Source organism: Leopardus geoffroyi, chromosome A1 (genome assembly GCF_018350155.1).
Source record: "Leopardus geoffroyi isolate Oge1 chromosome A1, O.geoffroyi_Oge1_pat1.0, whole genome shotgun sequence".
NCBI classification, from domain to species: domain Eukaryota; kingdom Metazoa; phylum Chordata; class Mammalia; order Carnivora; family Felidae; genus Leopardus; species Leopardus geoffroyi.
The window spans coordinates 143146695-143161070 of NC_059326.1; the positions used below are offsets into that span (position 1 = coordinate 143146695).

At 39.8% G+C, this 14376-nt stretch overlaps 1 protein-coding gene across 1 annotated transcript in view; it reads left to right on the forward strand.

Annotated features, from left to right (window-relative positions):
- JMY (junction mediating and regulatory protein, p53 cofactor) overlaps nucleotides 1-14376 on the forward strand; it is a 108686-nt gene that overhangs the window by 41813 nt on the left and 52497 nt on the right. Inside the window, exon 2 of the mRNA XM_045496619.1 lies at nucleotides 976-1149. Within this exon, the coding sequence (XP_045352575.1) occupies nucleotides 976-1149 (174 nt within the window). The remainder of the gene's footprint in view (nucleotides 1-975; nucleotides 1150-14376) is intronic.

The following is a 14376-nucleotide window of genomic DNA, read 5'->3' on the forward strand; positions in this document are numbered from 1 at the left end:
TAAATAATATTGCCAGGGGTTGATAACTAACTACTGTGTATATTAGCAATGAAAAACATTTTTTTAGTTTATTTTTGAGCGAGAGAGAGCGAGCAAGTGGGAGATGGACCGAAAGAACATGAGGCAGAAGATTCCAAGCAGGCTCTGTGCTGACCGCAGAGTGTGATTCAGGGCTCAAATTCACTAACTGCAAAATCAGGAAGGACCTGAGCCAAAATTGGACGCTTAACTGACTGAGCCATCCATGTGACTCCCCCAACTCCCATTTTTTTTTTTTTTTTTCATATAAAAACAGAGAAAGCTATGACATAGGTGGGGGAAAATTTTGTAAGGATATAAGCCTAGGTGGATAGATAGTATGGAGTCCCAGGAAATACAACAGGAATAATACTGAGAGCAGTATTGAAAAGCTGATTGAGACCATGGTCTTGAGTAGTAATACATCTTGGGGCATGGAGATGAGTTATGAAAAGCTGAGAGCTTTTTTCAGAGAGTTTTTTTCAGTTATGAAAAACTGAGAGCAGTTTGAAAAGCTGATTGAGGCCATGGTCTTGAGTAGTAACACATCTTGGGGCATGGAGATGAGTTATGAAAAGCTGAGAGCTTTTTTCAGAGAGTTTTTTTCAGTTATGAAAAACTGAGAGCAGTTTGAAAAGCTGATTGAGGCCATGGTCTTGAGTAGTAACACATCTTGGGGCATGGAGATGAGTTATGAAAAGCTGAGAGCTTTTTTCAGAGAGTTTTTTCAGTTATGAAAAACTGAGAGCAGTTTGAAAAGCTGATTGAGGCCATGGTCTTGAGTAGTAACACATCTTGGGGCATGGAGATGAGTTATGAAAAGCATTTAGTCCCTTTCGTTCCATCTGTGTTTCAGTATTCCAGGGTCGTAAGATGATAAGGAGAGGGAGTTAAAAGCAAATGTTTATAGGCTATTATAATCAGATTTCTTTATAATAAAACTTTCTTGTTCCACAGCTATTGGATAAGCACAAGAATACAGAAAGCATGGTTGAGCTTCTGGACTTGTATCAAATGGAGGATGAAGCGTATAGCAGCCTTGCAGAAGCCACAACTGAACTATATCAGTATTTACTACAGCCGTTCCGAGACATGAGAGAACTTGCCATGCTACGGAGACAGCAGATAAAGGTATTTTTTTTTTTTTTTTTTTAACCTACACAGTAGCCTGCCTGTTTTATACTATCAGCCTGGCTGGCCATCCATCTTAATTACAAGAGGAGCTTTTTTTTTTTTTTTTTCCCCTTCAATATATGAAATTTATTGTCAAATTGGTTTCCATACAACACCCAGTGCTCATCCCAAAAGGTGCCCTCCTCAATACCCATCACCCACACTCCCCTCCCTCCCACCCCCCATCAACCCTCAGTTTGTTCTCAGTTTTTAACAGTCTCTTGTGCTTTGGCTCTCTCCCACTCTAACCTCTTTTTTTTTTTTTTTTTTTCCTTCCCCTCCCCCATGGGTTTCTGTTAAGTTTCTCAAGATCCACATAAGAGTGAAACCATATGGTATCTGTCTTTCTCTGTATGGCTTATTTCACTAAGCATCACACTCTCCAGTTCCATCCACGTTGCTACAAAAGGCCATATTTCATTCTTTCTCATTGCCACGTACTATTCCATTGTGTATATAAACCACAATTTCTTTATCCATTCATCAGTTGATGGACATTTAGGCTCTTTCCACAATTTGGCTATTGTTGAGAGTGCTGCTGTAATCATTGGGGTACAAGTGCCCCTCTGCATCAGCACTCCTGTATCCCTTGGGTGAATTCCTAGCAGTGCTATTGGTGGGTCATAGGGTAGGTCTATTTTTAGATTTTTGAGGAACCTCCACACTGTTTTCCAGAGTGGCTGCCCCAGTTTGTATTCCCACCAGCAGTGCAAGAGGGTTCCCGTTTCTCCACATCCTCTCCAGCATCTATAGTCTCCTGATTTGTTCATTTTGGCCACTCTGACTGGCGTGAGGTGATATCTGAGTGTGGTTTTGACTTGTATTTCCCTGATGAGAAGTGACGTTGAGCATCTTTTCATGTGCCTGTTGGCCATCCGGATGTCTTCTTTAGAGAAGTGTCTATTCATGTTTTCTGCCCATTTCTTCACTGGGTTATTTGTTTTTCGGGTGTGGAGTTTGGTGAGCTCTTTATAGATTTTGGATACTAGCCCTTTGTCCGATATGTCATTTGCAAATATCTTTTCCCATTCCGTTGGTTGCCTTTTAGTTTCGTTGGTTGTTTCCTTTGCTGTGCAGAAGCTTTTTATCTTCATGAGGTCCCAGTAGTTCATTTTTGCTTTTAATTCCCTTGCCTTTGGGGATGTGTCGAGTAAGAGATTGCTACGGCTGAGGTCAGAGAGGTCTTTTCCTGCTTTCTCCTCTAGGGTTTTGATGGTTTCCTGTCTCACATTCAGGTCCTTTATCCATTTTGTGTTTATTTTTGTGAATGGTGTGAGAAAGTGGTCTAGTTTCAACCTTCTGCATGTTGCTGTCCAGTTCTCCCAGCACCATTTGTTAAAGAGACTGTCTTTTTTCCATTGGATGTTCTTTCCTGCTTTGTCAAAGATGAGTTGGCCATACGTTTGTGGGTCTAGTTCTGGGGTTTCTATTCTATTCCATTGGTCTATGTGTCTGTTTTTGTGCCAATACCATGCTGTCTTGATGATGACAGCTTTGTAGTAGAGGCTAAAGTCTGGGATTGTGATGCCTCCCGCTTTGGTCTTCTTCTTCAAAATTACCTTGGCTATTTGGGGCCTTTTGTGGTTCCATATGAATTTTAGGATTGCTTGTTCTAGTTTCGAGAAGAATGCTGGTGCAGTTTTGATTGGGATTGCATTGAATGTGTAGATAGCTTTGGGTAGTATTGACATTTTGACAATATTTATTCTTCCAATCCATGAGCAGGGAATGTCTTTCCATTTCTTTATATCTTCTTCAACTACCTTCATAAGCTTTCTATAGTTTTCAGCATACAGATCTTTTACATCTTAGGTTAGATTTATTCCTAGGTATTTTATGCTTCTTGGTGCAATTGTCAACGGGATCAGTTTCTTTATTTGTCTTTCTGTTGCTTCATTGTTAGTGTATAAGAATGCAACTGATTTCTGTACATTGATTTTGTGTCCTGCAACTTTGCTGAATTCATGTATCAGTTCTAGCAGACTTTTGGTGGAGTCTATCGGATTTTCCATGTATAATATCATGTCATCCGCAAAAAGCAAAAGCTTGACTTCATCTTTGCCAATTTTGATGCCTTTGATTTCCTTTTGTTGTCTGATTGCTGATGCTAGAACTTCCAACACTATGTTAAACAACAGCGGTGAGAGTGGGCATCCCTGTCGTGTTCCTGATCTCAGGGAAAAAGCTCTCAGTTTTTCCCCATTGAGGATGATATTAGCTGTGGGCTTTTCATAAATGGCTTTTATGATGTGTAAGTATGTTCCTTCTATCCCGACTTTCTCAAGGGTTTTTATTAAGAAAGGGTGCTGGATTTTGTCAAAGGCCTTTTCTGCATCGATTGACAGGATCATATGGTTCTTCTCTTTTTTTTTTTTTTAACGTTTATTTATTTTTGAGACAGACAGAGCATGAATGGGGGAGGGTCAGAGAGAGGGAGACACAGAATCCGAAACAGGCTCCAAGCTCCGAGCTGTCAGCACAGAGCCCGACACGGGGCTCGAACTCACGGACCGTGAGATCATGACCTGAGCCGAAGTCGGCCGCTTAACCGACTGAGCCACCCAGGCGCCCCTCTTCTCTTTTTTTTTTTATTAATGTGATGTATCACGTTGATTGATTTGCGAATGTTGAACCAGCCCTGCATCCCAGGAATGAATCCCACTTGATCATGGTGAATAATTCTTTTTATATGCTGTTGAATTCGATTTGCTAGTATCTTATTGAGAATTTTTGCATCCATATTCATCAGGGATATTGGCCTGTAGTTCTCTTTTTTTACTGGGTCTCTGTCTGGTTTAGGAATCAAAGTAATACTGGCTTCATAGAATGAGTCTGGAAGTTTTCCTTCCCTTTCTATTTCTTGGAATAGCTTGAGAAGGATAGGTATTATCTCTGCTTTAAACATCTGGTAGAACTCCCCTGGGAAGCCATCTGGTCCTGGACTCTTATTTGTTGGGAGATTTTTGATAACCGATTCAATTTCTTCACTGGTTATGGGTCTGTTCAAGCTTTCTATTTCCTCCTGATTGAGTTTTGGAAGTGTGTGGGTGTTTAGGAATTTGTCCATTTCTTCCAGGTTGTCCAATTTGTTGGCATATACTTTTTCATAGTATTCCCTGATAATTGTTTGTATCTCTGAGGGATTGGTTGCAGTAATTCCATTTTCATTCATGATTTTATCTATTTGGGTCCCCTCCCTTTTCTTTTTGAGAAGCCAGGCTAGAGATTTGTCAATTTTGTTTATTTTTTCAAAAAATCAACTTTTGGGGTGCCTGGGTGGCGCAGTCGGTTGGGCGTCTGACTTCAGCCAGGTCACGATCTCGCGGTCCATGAGTTCGAGCCCCGCGTCAGGCTCTGGGCTGATGGCTCGGAGCCTGGAGCCTGTTTCCGATTCTGTGTCTCCCTCTCTCTCTGCCCCTCCCCCGTCATGCTCTGTCTCTCTCTGTCCCAAAAATGAATAAACGTTGAAAAAAAAAATTAAAAAAAAAAAGTCAACTCTTGGTTTCGTTGATCTCCTCTACCGTTTTTTTAGATTCTATATTGTTTATTTCTTCTCTGATCTTTATTATTTCTCTTCTGCTGGGTTTAGGCTGCCTTTGCTGTTCTGCTTCTAGTTCCTTTAGGTGTGCTGTTAGATTTTGTATTGGGGATTTTTCTTGTTTCTTGAGATAGGCCTGGATTGTGATGTATTTTCCTCTCAGGACTGCCTTCGCTGCATCCCAAAGCGTCTGGATTGTTGTATTTTCATTTTCCTTTGTTTCCGTATATTTTTTAATTTCTTCTCTAATTGCCTGGTTGACCCACTCATTCTTTAGAAGGGTGTTCTTTAACCTCCATGCTTTTGGAGGTTTTCCAGACTTTTTCCTGTGGTTTATTTCAAGCTTCATAGCATTGTGGTCTGAAAGTATGCATGGTATAATTTCAATTCTTGTAAACTTGAAGGGCTGTTTTGTGACCCAGTATATGATCTATCTTGGAGAATGTTCCATGTGCACTCGAGAAGAAAGTATATTCTGTTGCTTTGGGATGCAGAGTTCTAAATATATCTGTCAAGTCCATCTGATCCAGTGTCTCATTCAGGGCCCTTGTTTCTTTATTGACCATGTGTCTAGATGATCTATCCATTTCTGTAAGTGGAGTGTTAAAGTCCCCTGCTGTTACCACATTCTTATCAATAAGGTTGCTTATGTTTATGAGTAATTGTTTTATATATTTGGGGGCTCCGGTATTCGGCGCATAGACATTTATAATTGTTAGCTCTTCCTGATGGATAGCCCCTGTAATTATTATATAATGCCCTTCTTCATCTCTTGTTACAGCCTTTAATTTAAAGTCTAGTTTGTCTGATATAAGTATGGCTACTCCAGCTTTCTTTTGGCTTCCAGTGGCATGATAAATAGTTGTCCATCCCCTCACTCTCAATCTAAAGGTGTCCTCAGATCTAAAATGAGTCTCTTGTAGACAGCAAATAGATGGGTCTTGTTTTTTTGTCCATTCTGATACCCTATGTCTTTTGGTTGGCGCATTTAATCCATTTACATTCAGTGTTATTATAGAAAAATACGGGTTTAGAGTCATTGTGATGTCTGTATGTTTTATGCTTGTAGCGATGTCTCTGGTACTTTGTCTCACAGGATCCCCCTTAGGATCTCTTGTAGGGCTGGTTGGTGGTGACAAATTCCTTCAGTTTTTGTTTGTTTGGGAAGACCTTTATCTCTCCTTCTATTCTAAATGACAGACTTGCTGGATAAAGGATTCTCAGCTGCATATTTTTTCTGTTTAGCACACTGAAGATCTCGTGCCAATCCTTTCTGGCCTGCCAAGTTTCAAAAGAGAGATCAGTCATGAGTCTTATAGGTCTCCCTTTATATGTGAGGGAACGTTTATCCCTTGCTGCTTTCAGAATTTTCTCTTTATCCTTGTATTTTGCCAGTTTCACTATGATATGTTGTGCAGAAGACCAATTCAAGTTGCGTCTGAAGGGAGTTCTCTGTGCCTCTTGGATTTCAATGCCTTTTTCCTTCCCCAGTTCAGGGAAGTTCTCAGCTATTATTTCTTCAAGTACCCCTTGAGCACCTTTCCCTCTCTCTTCCTCCTCTGGGATACCAATTATGTGTGTATTATTTCTTTTTAGTGTATCACTTAGTTCTCTAATTTTCCCCTCATACTCCTGGATTTTTTTTATCTCTCTTTTTCTCAGCTTCCTCTTTTTCCATAACTTTATCTTCTAGTTCACCTATTCTCTCCTCTGCCTCTTCAATCCGAGCCGTCGTCGTTTCCATTTTGTTTTGCATTTCGTTTAAAGCGTTTTTCAGCTCCAAAGAGGAGCTTTTTAAAAGTGCTGATAGGTGGTCCTTTCTCCCCAGAGATTCTATTTTGCTAGATCGAGGTTCTATACAGCCTGAGCACCTCATTTTAAAGAATCTCAGAAGCAATTCTGTTAAGTATCCGGGGATGAGAAGAGTCTAGAAAGTAAAGTTGTAGATACATTGAGAAATCCCCATCTTCCTCCCATTTTCTTGTACTTTTCTTCTTCCTCTATTCCTCCTGTTTAATGCTTTGGGAACTGTGTAGCCTTAAGCTTCCTTACCAGAAGTTTTGAGAACAGTTTTTCTGGGAAGATGTTAGTTAGTTAGTTTAGTTTAGTTAGTTACTTGGTTACTTTTTATTTATTTTGAGAGAGAGAGAAGATGCTCGAACTCACGAGCCATGAGATCATGACCGGAGCCAAAGTCAGTCGCTTAACCAACTGCACCACTCAGCGCCCCTGATTTCTTTAAAAAAAATTGTTTTTAAATATGTATTTATTTTGAGAGAGACAGAATGAGTGGGCGAGAGGGAGAGAGAGAATCCAAGCAGGCTCTGCACTGCCAGCATGGAGCCCGATGGTAGGGTTTGAACTCATGAACTGCGAGATCATGACCTGAGCCAAAACCAAGAATTGGATGCTTAACCCACTGAGCCACCTAGGGACCTCTGTTAACCTGATTTCAAAGCTTAGTAAAAAGCTAGAGAATTCCAAATTTTAAAAAAAATTGTTTTAAAAAATTAAAAAGCTAGAGAATTCCAGACATTGTAGTATTGGCTTAGGATAGAAATGTAAATCAAATGAATAGACTAGAACCCAGAAATAGATGCATGGTTATATAGTAAGTTAGTTTTCCATCAGGTTAAGAAAGCAATTTGGGAGTAACCATTTCCAACAAATGGTTACTAGAAGAACTGTATACCCATATATAAAAATCGATCTCAATCTTTATATCCTATACAAAAATTAATTTGAAAGCCATCTTAGACCTAAGCATAAAATCTCATGTTCTAAAACTTATATAAGAAAACAGAAGAAAGTTTTCACAATTTGGAGGAAGGAAAGGTAAAAGTTAATGTAGACAGGATGTAGAAACCTTGAACAGTAAACTAAAAATTGATAGGTTGGAATTCACCAAAATTAAAGACTTCTACTTTTTGAAAGATTGTTAAGAAAATGAAAAGACAAGCCACAGACTGGGAGAAATATTTAAAGAACACTTAAAGACAGCACCTGCATGGCTCAGTCAGTTAAGTGTCTGACTCTCTGATTTTGGCTCAGGGTCATGATCTCCCAGGTTCCTGAGTTCCATCTCCTCATCAGGCTCTCTACTGTCAGTGCAGAGCCTGCTTGGGAGTGTCTCTCTCCCCACCCTCCTATCCCTCCTTCACTTGTGCTGTGTTTCTCTCTCAAAATAAGTAAATCAAGGGGCGCCTGGGTGGCGCAGTCGGTTAAGCGTCCGACTTCAGCCAGGTCACGATCTCATGGTCCGTGAGTTCGAGCCCCGCGTCGGGCTCTGGGCTGATGGCTCAGAGCCTGGAGCCTGTTTCCAATTCTGTGTCTCCCTCTCTCTCTGCCCTTCCCCCATTCATGCTGTGTCTCTCTCTGTCCCAAAAATAAATAAACGTTGAAAAAAAAAAATTTAAAAAAAAAAAAAAATAAGTAAATCAAGTCTTTAAGTCTATTTATCTAGTTACTTATTGAAAGCCATAATGAGATACACACCTATTAGAATAAATACAGTTAAAAATTCTGGGGTGTCTGGATGACTGAGTGATTTTGGCTCAGGTCATGGTCTCACAGTTCATGATAGTGAGCCCCGTGTTGGGCTCTGCTGTCAGTACAGAGCCGGCTTGGAATTTTCTCTTGGCTCTATGTGCCCTACCCCCTGCAGGGGGAGAGGGGGCGCACGCTCTCTCTCTCTCTCTCTCTCTCTCTCTCTCTCTCTCTCTCAATAAACATTTTAATAAGCTCTGGCACTTGAAAGGGCTGGTGAGGATGTAGAGTAACTGGAATTCTTAGATTGCTAGCACATTTTATATTGGTAAAATTATTTTGGAAAACAGTTTGGCTGTTTCTTCAAAAGTTAAATGTATACATACCTTACGACTCAGCTGTTCAAATCCTAGTTATTTATACAAGAGAAATGAAAACCTCTGTTCACAAATAAGGCCTATACACTAATACTCATGCCACCTTCACAGCCTCTAAGGAACAAGTCCGGATAACCATCAACAGGTGAGTGGATAAGCAAAATGTGGTATTTCCATATGAGAGAATAATACTCAGCAACGCAAAGGAATTAACTATCGATAGGCACAACAACATGGATAAACCTCACATCTTGCTAAGTCAAAGAAGCCAAATACAAAGGAGTATATACTTTTGTGAAGGGATGGATGGCAAAGGAGCATGGGCAATCTTTTGGAGGTGATAGAAATGTTCTTTATCTCGATTGTGGTGGTTGTTTCTTGGGTGTACAGAGAATGCATAAAATAGTTGACAAAATGATACTGAACAAAAGACACAGTGTGAACTGTATGAATCTATTTACATGAAATTCTGGAGATGATAGTTCTGATCTACATCAACAGAAAGCTTAACATTTGTTGCCTGGGAGTGGAGCGGTGGAGATTAACGGAGAGGGAACAGGTATAACAGCATCCTTAGGATGATTGATAGGTCTAAATTTTGATTGTAGTGGTTCCATGGATATTTAAACTTTTGAAAATTCATCAAAATTTATACTTAAAAATTGGGAACATTTTGTTATACGTAAATTATAACTTAAGGTGATTTTTTCTTTTAAATAGGAAAATGAGCACTGTGTAAAAGTTGATGTAGAGGCACACAAACTGGAGTGATCAAAACTACCTAAAGATATAATGAAAGATTATATAGAGAACTTAACCCCTGAAGATTAAATAAGAATTCAGCAGGAAGGGGGTATATATGTATGCAGTGGAGATTGGAATAGAGATTATTCCAGATAAAGATAAAAACAGAAATGGTACAGTGAATAGGCACGTGTTTATGGTTTTAGTCGAAATGAATTATTGAGCAAATTACCAAGGCTTCACTACCACCTGGCATCATTGGTGGATGCCAGTAAATAGCGTGGCTGAGATTGAAACACATGTGTGTTTGACTGCAAAGCTTGCTGTTTTAGTTACACCACAGGGTGTAAGTTGTTTGCTATGTTGTGGGTCTAAGGGTTTGCAGGAAGTTAGAGGAAAGTTGGTCAGGGGCTAGAACACTAAAGGATCCTGTGGAGTTTGACCTTTGCTCTCTAGGTTATTTATTAATATTTTTTAAATAAATATTTCTGAGAGCGTGCACAAACAGGAGAAGGGCAGAGAGAAGAGGACACAGGATCCAAAGTGGGCTCTGTGCTGACAGTAGAGATCTCGGTGTGAGGCTTAAACTCACAAACCGTGAGATCACCACCTGAGCTGAAGTCACTTGCTTAACCTGACTGACACACCCAGGTGCCCCCCTAGATTCTTTAGAAAGAAGGTAATTTCCACTGCTTTCATTGACTTACATATTAAAGTGTGATAGAAAAGTTAACTTGGCACCCTGAGTGTATAATGCGTTTATATGTTTTTATGTTTAAAATTATAATGGTTATGTATTATATTAAATATACTGTAATATAGTTATAGTTGTATTTACATAAATGGCAATTAATATAGATTTTTCAGTAATTCTCTTATGCCACAAAGCATCTAGAACATATTCATGAAACATACTCTATAAATAGGATTTGGGGTGCCAGTGTGGCTCAGTTGGTTAAGCATCCGACTTTGGTTCCGGTCATAATCTCACAGTTCAAGAGTTTGAGCCCCACATCATGCTCTGTGCTGAAAGTGCAGTGCCTGCTTGGAATTGCCATTCTGTCTCTCTCCTCCTTTCTGCCCTTTCCTAGCTCTCACCCTCTTTCTCTTTCAAAATGGATAAAGTTAAAAACATTGGTTCTGAAAACTACAACCCCAGACTAGTTGCATCAGTATCACCTGGAACCTTGTTACAAATACAGATTTCTGTCCTTAGGTCAGATCTCTACTGAAACTCCGCTGAGGGGCTCAGCAATCTTTAACAAGCCTTCCAGGTGTTTATGATACGTACTGAAGTTTGGGAACCATAAGTTTAAAAGAACTTTAAACAGCTAAGGGAAGGAACACACTGAACTCAAAGTTAAAATCTCTCTGGGCCTTAGTTTTTCTGCATCTGCAGAGTGAGATTCAATCTAGATGATGCTATATAGATGTTTAAACCATGCATAATAATGAGTCAGGGTCAGTTACTGATTGGCCTATTGTCTTTGTGAGTTAGCTAAAAGCACTTCAAACACATTGGCCAACTTTTATTTTTATATATTTTTTAATGTTTATATTTGACAGCACCAGTGCACATGAGCAGGGGTGGGGGAGGGGCAGAGAGACACAGACTCTGAAGCAGGCTCTAGGCTCCTAGCTGTGAGCTGTCAGCACAGAGCCTGACAGCAGGGCTTGAACTCATGAGTAGTAAGATCATGACTTGAGCTAAAGTCGAATGCTCAACCAACTGAGCCACCCAGGCGCCCCTTGGCCAGCTTACTTTTAATACTTGCTGAAAGTAAATAAACTAGGATCTTGAAGGCATCCTCCATGCTTCTCTCCCCTTTGTAGCCAGGCACTTTGTTTTGCCAATTGTCTGCTACGTGTATCTTAAATGTGCTCTTCCTCCCTTTCCTTTCCCCCAGAACCAAGCAAATCTGTAGGTGTCTTCATGTAAAATAGATACACATTCCCCAGCCCATATTCTAGCAGACAAGTTAGAAAAGGGCCCTCTTCTGGGCATATGCAGCAGTATATGGCTTGGCAAAAAGATGCACTAAATTTGAGTCACCACTCTGTGCCCCCTTGACTGGGTGCTTTGCGCAGGGTTCAGTTTTTATACTATTGGACAACTATATACTATAAGCATGCCAACTGTGAACTATATAGTGCCATCAATGTGCATTAGGGTACTTACCTCTTACCTGAGCTACTTTCTCTTTCTCTTCTTTGCTTTTAATTTTCTCACCTTAAAACTATCATTTCATGCTTGTCCCTGAGAATGTTACATTTAGTATTTACTTTGTGTATAAAAATACGTGAGCAGATGCTTCCAAATCTAATCTCATTTGAAAAGTTTTTTTTTAAATAAAAAAAAATTTTTTTTAGTGCTTTTTTATCTTTGAGAGAGAAAGCAAGAGCAGGGGAGGGGCAGAGAGAAATGGAACCATAGAATCTGAAGCAGGCTCCGAGCTGTCAGCTCAGAGCCTGATGTGGGGCTTGAACCATGAGATCATGCTCTGAGCTGAGGTCAGACCCTTAACCGACTGAGCCACCCAGGTTCCCCTCATTTTGTTAATCTTAGTCACATTCACATGATTCCTGGGCCTGGAAAATTTGTGTTAAAGGTACTACTACATCAGTATTTATACAGGTTGATCTTGGCATCTGTTTCATCTGAGAATTGGAGATTTTGTTTTCTTTTCCCCCTCTTCTTGAGTCACTAATCCAGCAGTGGACAAGAATACCACTTAAGTTTCTCATATAAAACCCAGTATTCAAGGAAGTGATGCACTTCATAATAAGTAATTGATACCAAGAAATTTGTATTTATAAATTAGTCTCACTATAGCTACCTAAACTGACGCATACTTTTTTTCCATTTTAAAAACAGGCACTGTTTTCTTTCTAGCTCTGAAATTGAAAATAGAGATGTCATTGTTTTTAGCACATGATTCAGCTGACCAATGCCGTACATTTTCAAACTTGCCAAGTTAGGAAAAGAACTTAGTATCCTGGCTTAATGTCTTCAGTACAATAAACTATAATAATACTTTTAAAAAGTCTGCAGCATTAACTACTGAGTTTCAGAAGTCCTTTAAACAGCATTAAAGAAGCATAGTGAACGTGTTTGTGTTGTGTATATTTGAATATACCTGTACAGTGAAGGTAAAGATAATTCAGCAAAGCACAAGTTGTCTTCAAATAATTACCACCAGATTTTTAATTTTTTTTTCTCTTTAAAAAGCTGTAATGCAAGTTTCCTCACTTCTGTATGGTATTTAGCAATGCAAGTGAAAAGGATTTCTGTTTCATCTGAGATTTTTAAAGTTTGAACACTGTTCTGTTTATTAAATTTCTATCCCATAGCTGTGTCTTTAGGGGTTTGATTGGAAAAGTATGCCAGTTATTTCAGCAGAGGGAACTTAACATGAATAATTGTTAACTTGGTATAAAGTTGTTACCCAGATAGTTAAGAATATAACTCTAAAATATGAGAGCTAACAGTTGCAAAAACAGCCACTACTCGTGGCTTCGGCACACAGGAAAGAGATGGTAGTTTTAACTTTAGCACAGAGAATGGACTGTGTGGAGTTGAAGTCTGGGGTAGGCAGCATTGCTTGTCAAGTGCTCATGTGTCTGAGCTCAGTGGAGAGACCCATATTTCTAAGAATAGGGTAGGCTGGTGCTGGATGGCCTTAGGGGCCACAAAGTGAGGCTAGTTCTACTAAGGGTGAGAAACTATAAACTGGATTCTGTTAACTGCTTCAGGAAGTAATTGCAGATGCTGGAATGAAGATGTGAGTCAGTGGTGATACTCAGGGAAGTAGCAAACAAGAAAATCAAGTGATACATGTAGGAAGAAGCGTATGTCTTCTCCCTCCTTAAACCCTTTGTATTGACAAGGCTTAAATGTGGTTTACAGAGCCCTAACCCCAGCATCAAAAGGCATAAGGATGAACTTGGGAACTGATAGACAAGAATTTACATACATCTTCAAACTTTTAAAGTTAGAAAAAAAAAACCTAGTAACCTAGCAATGGCCTTAGGTACAATAAACCAAGTCCTTTAAAGGGCACAAAGTTTAATCATGTCTTTGAAAAGAATTTCTAGGGGAGCCTGGGTGGCTCAGTTGGTTAATCATCCAACTTCAGCTCAGGCCATGATCTCACAGGTTTGTGAGTTTGAGCCCCATGTCAGGCTCTGTGCTGACAGCTCAAATCCTGGAGCCTTTCGGATTCTGTGTTTCCCTCTGTCTCTACCCTCCCCTGATTGCACTTGCTCTCTCTCCTTCAAAAATAAACATTAAAATAAACTAAAAAAAAAGAGAGAGAGAGAAAAGGACTACCAACGTAATGTACTGAGTAAACGTTAAATATTTGGCTGCAGTATTCAACATATTAAATCTCTATTCCAATCTTGTGAATGTAAATCTCAAGCCTTTTAATTCAAGTGTTTTAAAATCAGAGGTAATTGTAACAAAGCACAAACCTTGATGGTTTTGTTGGATATATAACAAGTCTTCTGGTTCCCCCCCTTAAGTTAATTATTTAAATTATTTTTGAGGGAGAGTGTGTGCCCCCATGCCAACAAGGGGGGGGGGCAGGGAGGGCAGAGAGAATCTCAAACAGACTGTGCTATCAGCTGAGAGCCCGATGTAGGGCTTGATCCCATGAACTGTGAGATCATGACCTGAGCCAAAATCCAGAGTTGGGTGCTTAACCTACTGAGCTACCCAGGTGCCCCTTTTGGGGGCCTTTTATGTGAGCTAATGTCTAAATATACCACTTACTGCTAAGAATCCCACAGTGGTTTCCTTTAGCCTGTCAAACCACCTATAAACTCCTTTGCCTGACATTGAAATTTAAAGACCCCCTAATAGTGATCACAACCTCCTTCACTATTCTTATCTCCCATTATTTTTATCTATTTTACCTAAACTGCAACCATGCTGGACTGTCTGTGACCATAGACTGAACTTAAACTGCCTCTAGGCTTCTGCTGAGATTAATTCTTTGCTCCAGTAGGCCTTTTGGGTGGTTCTCTTTCTGTATATAT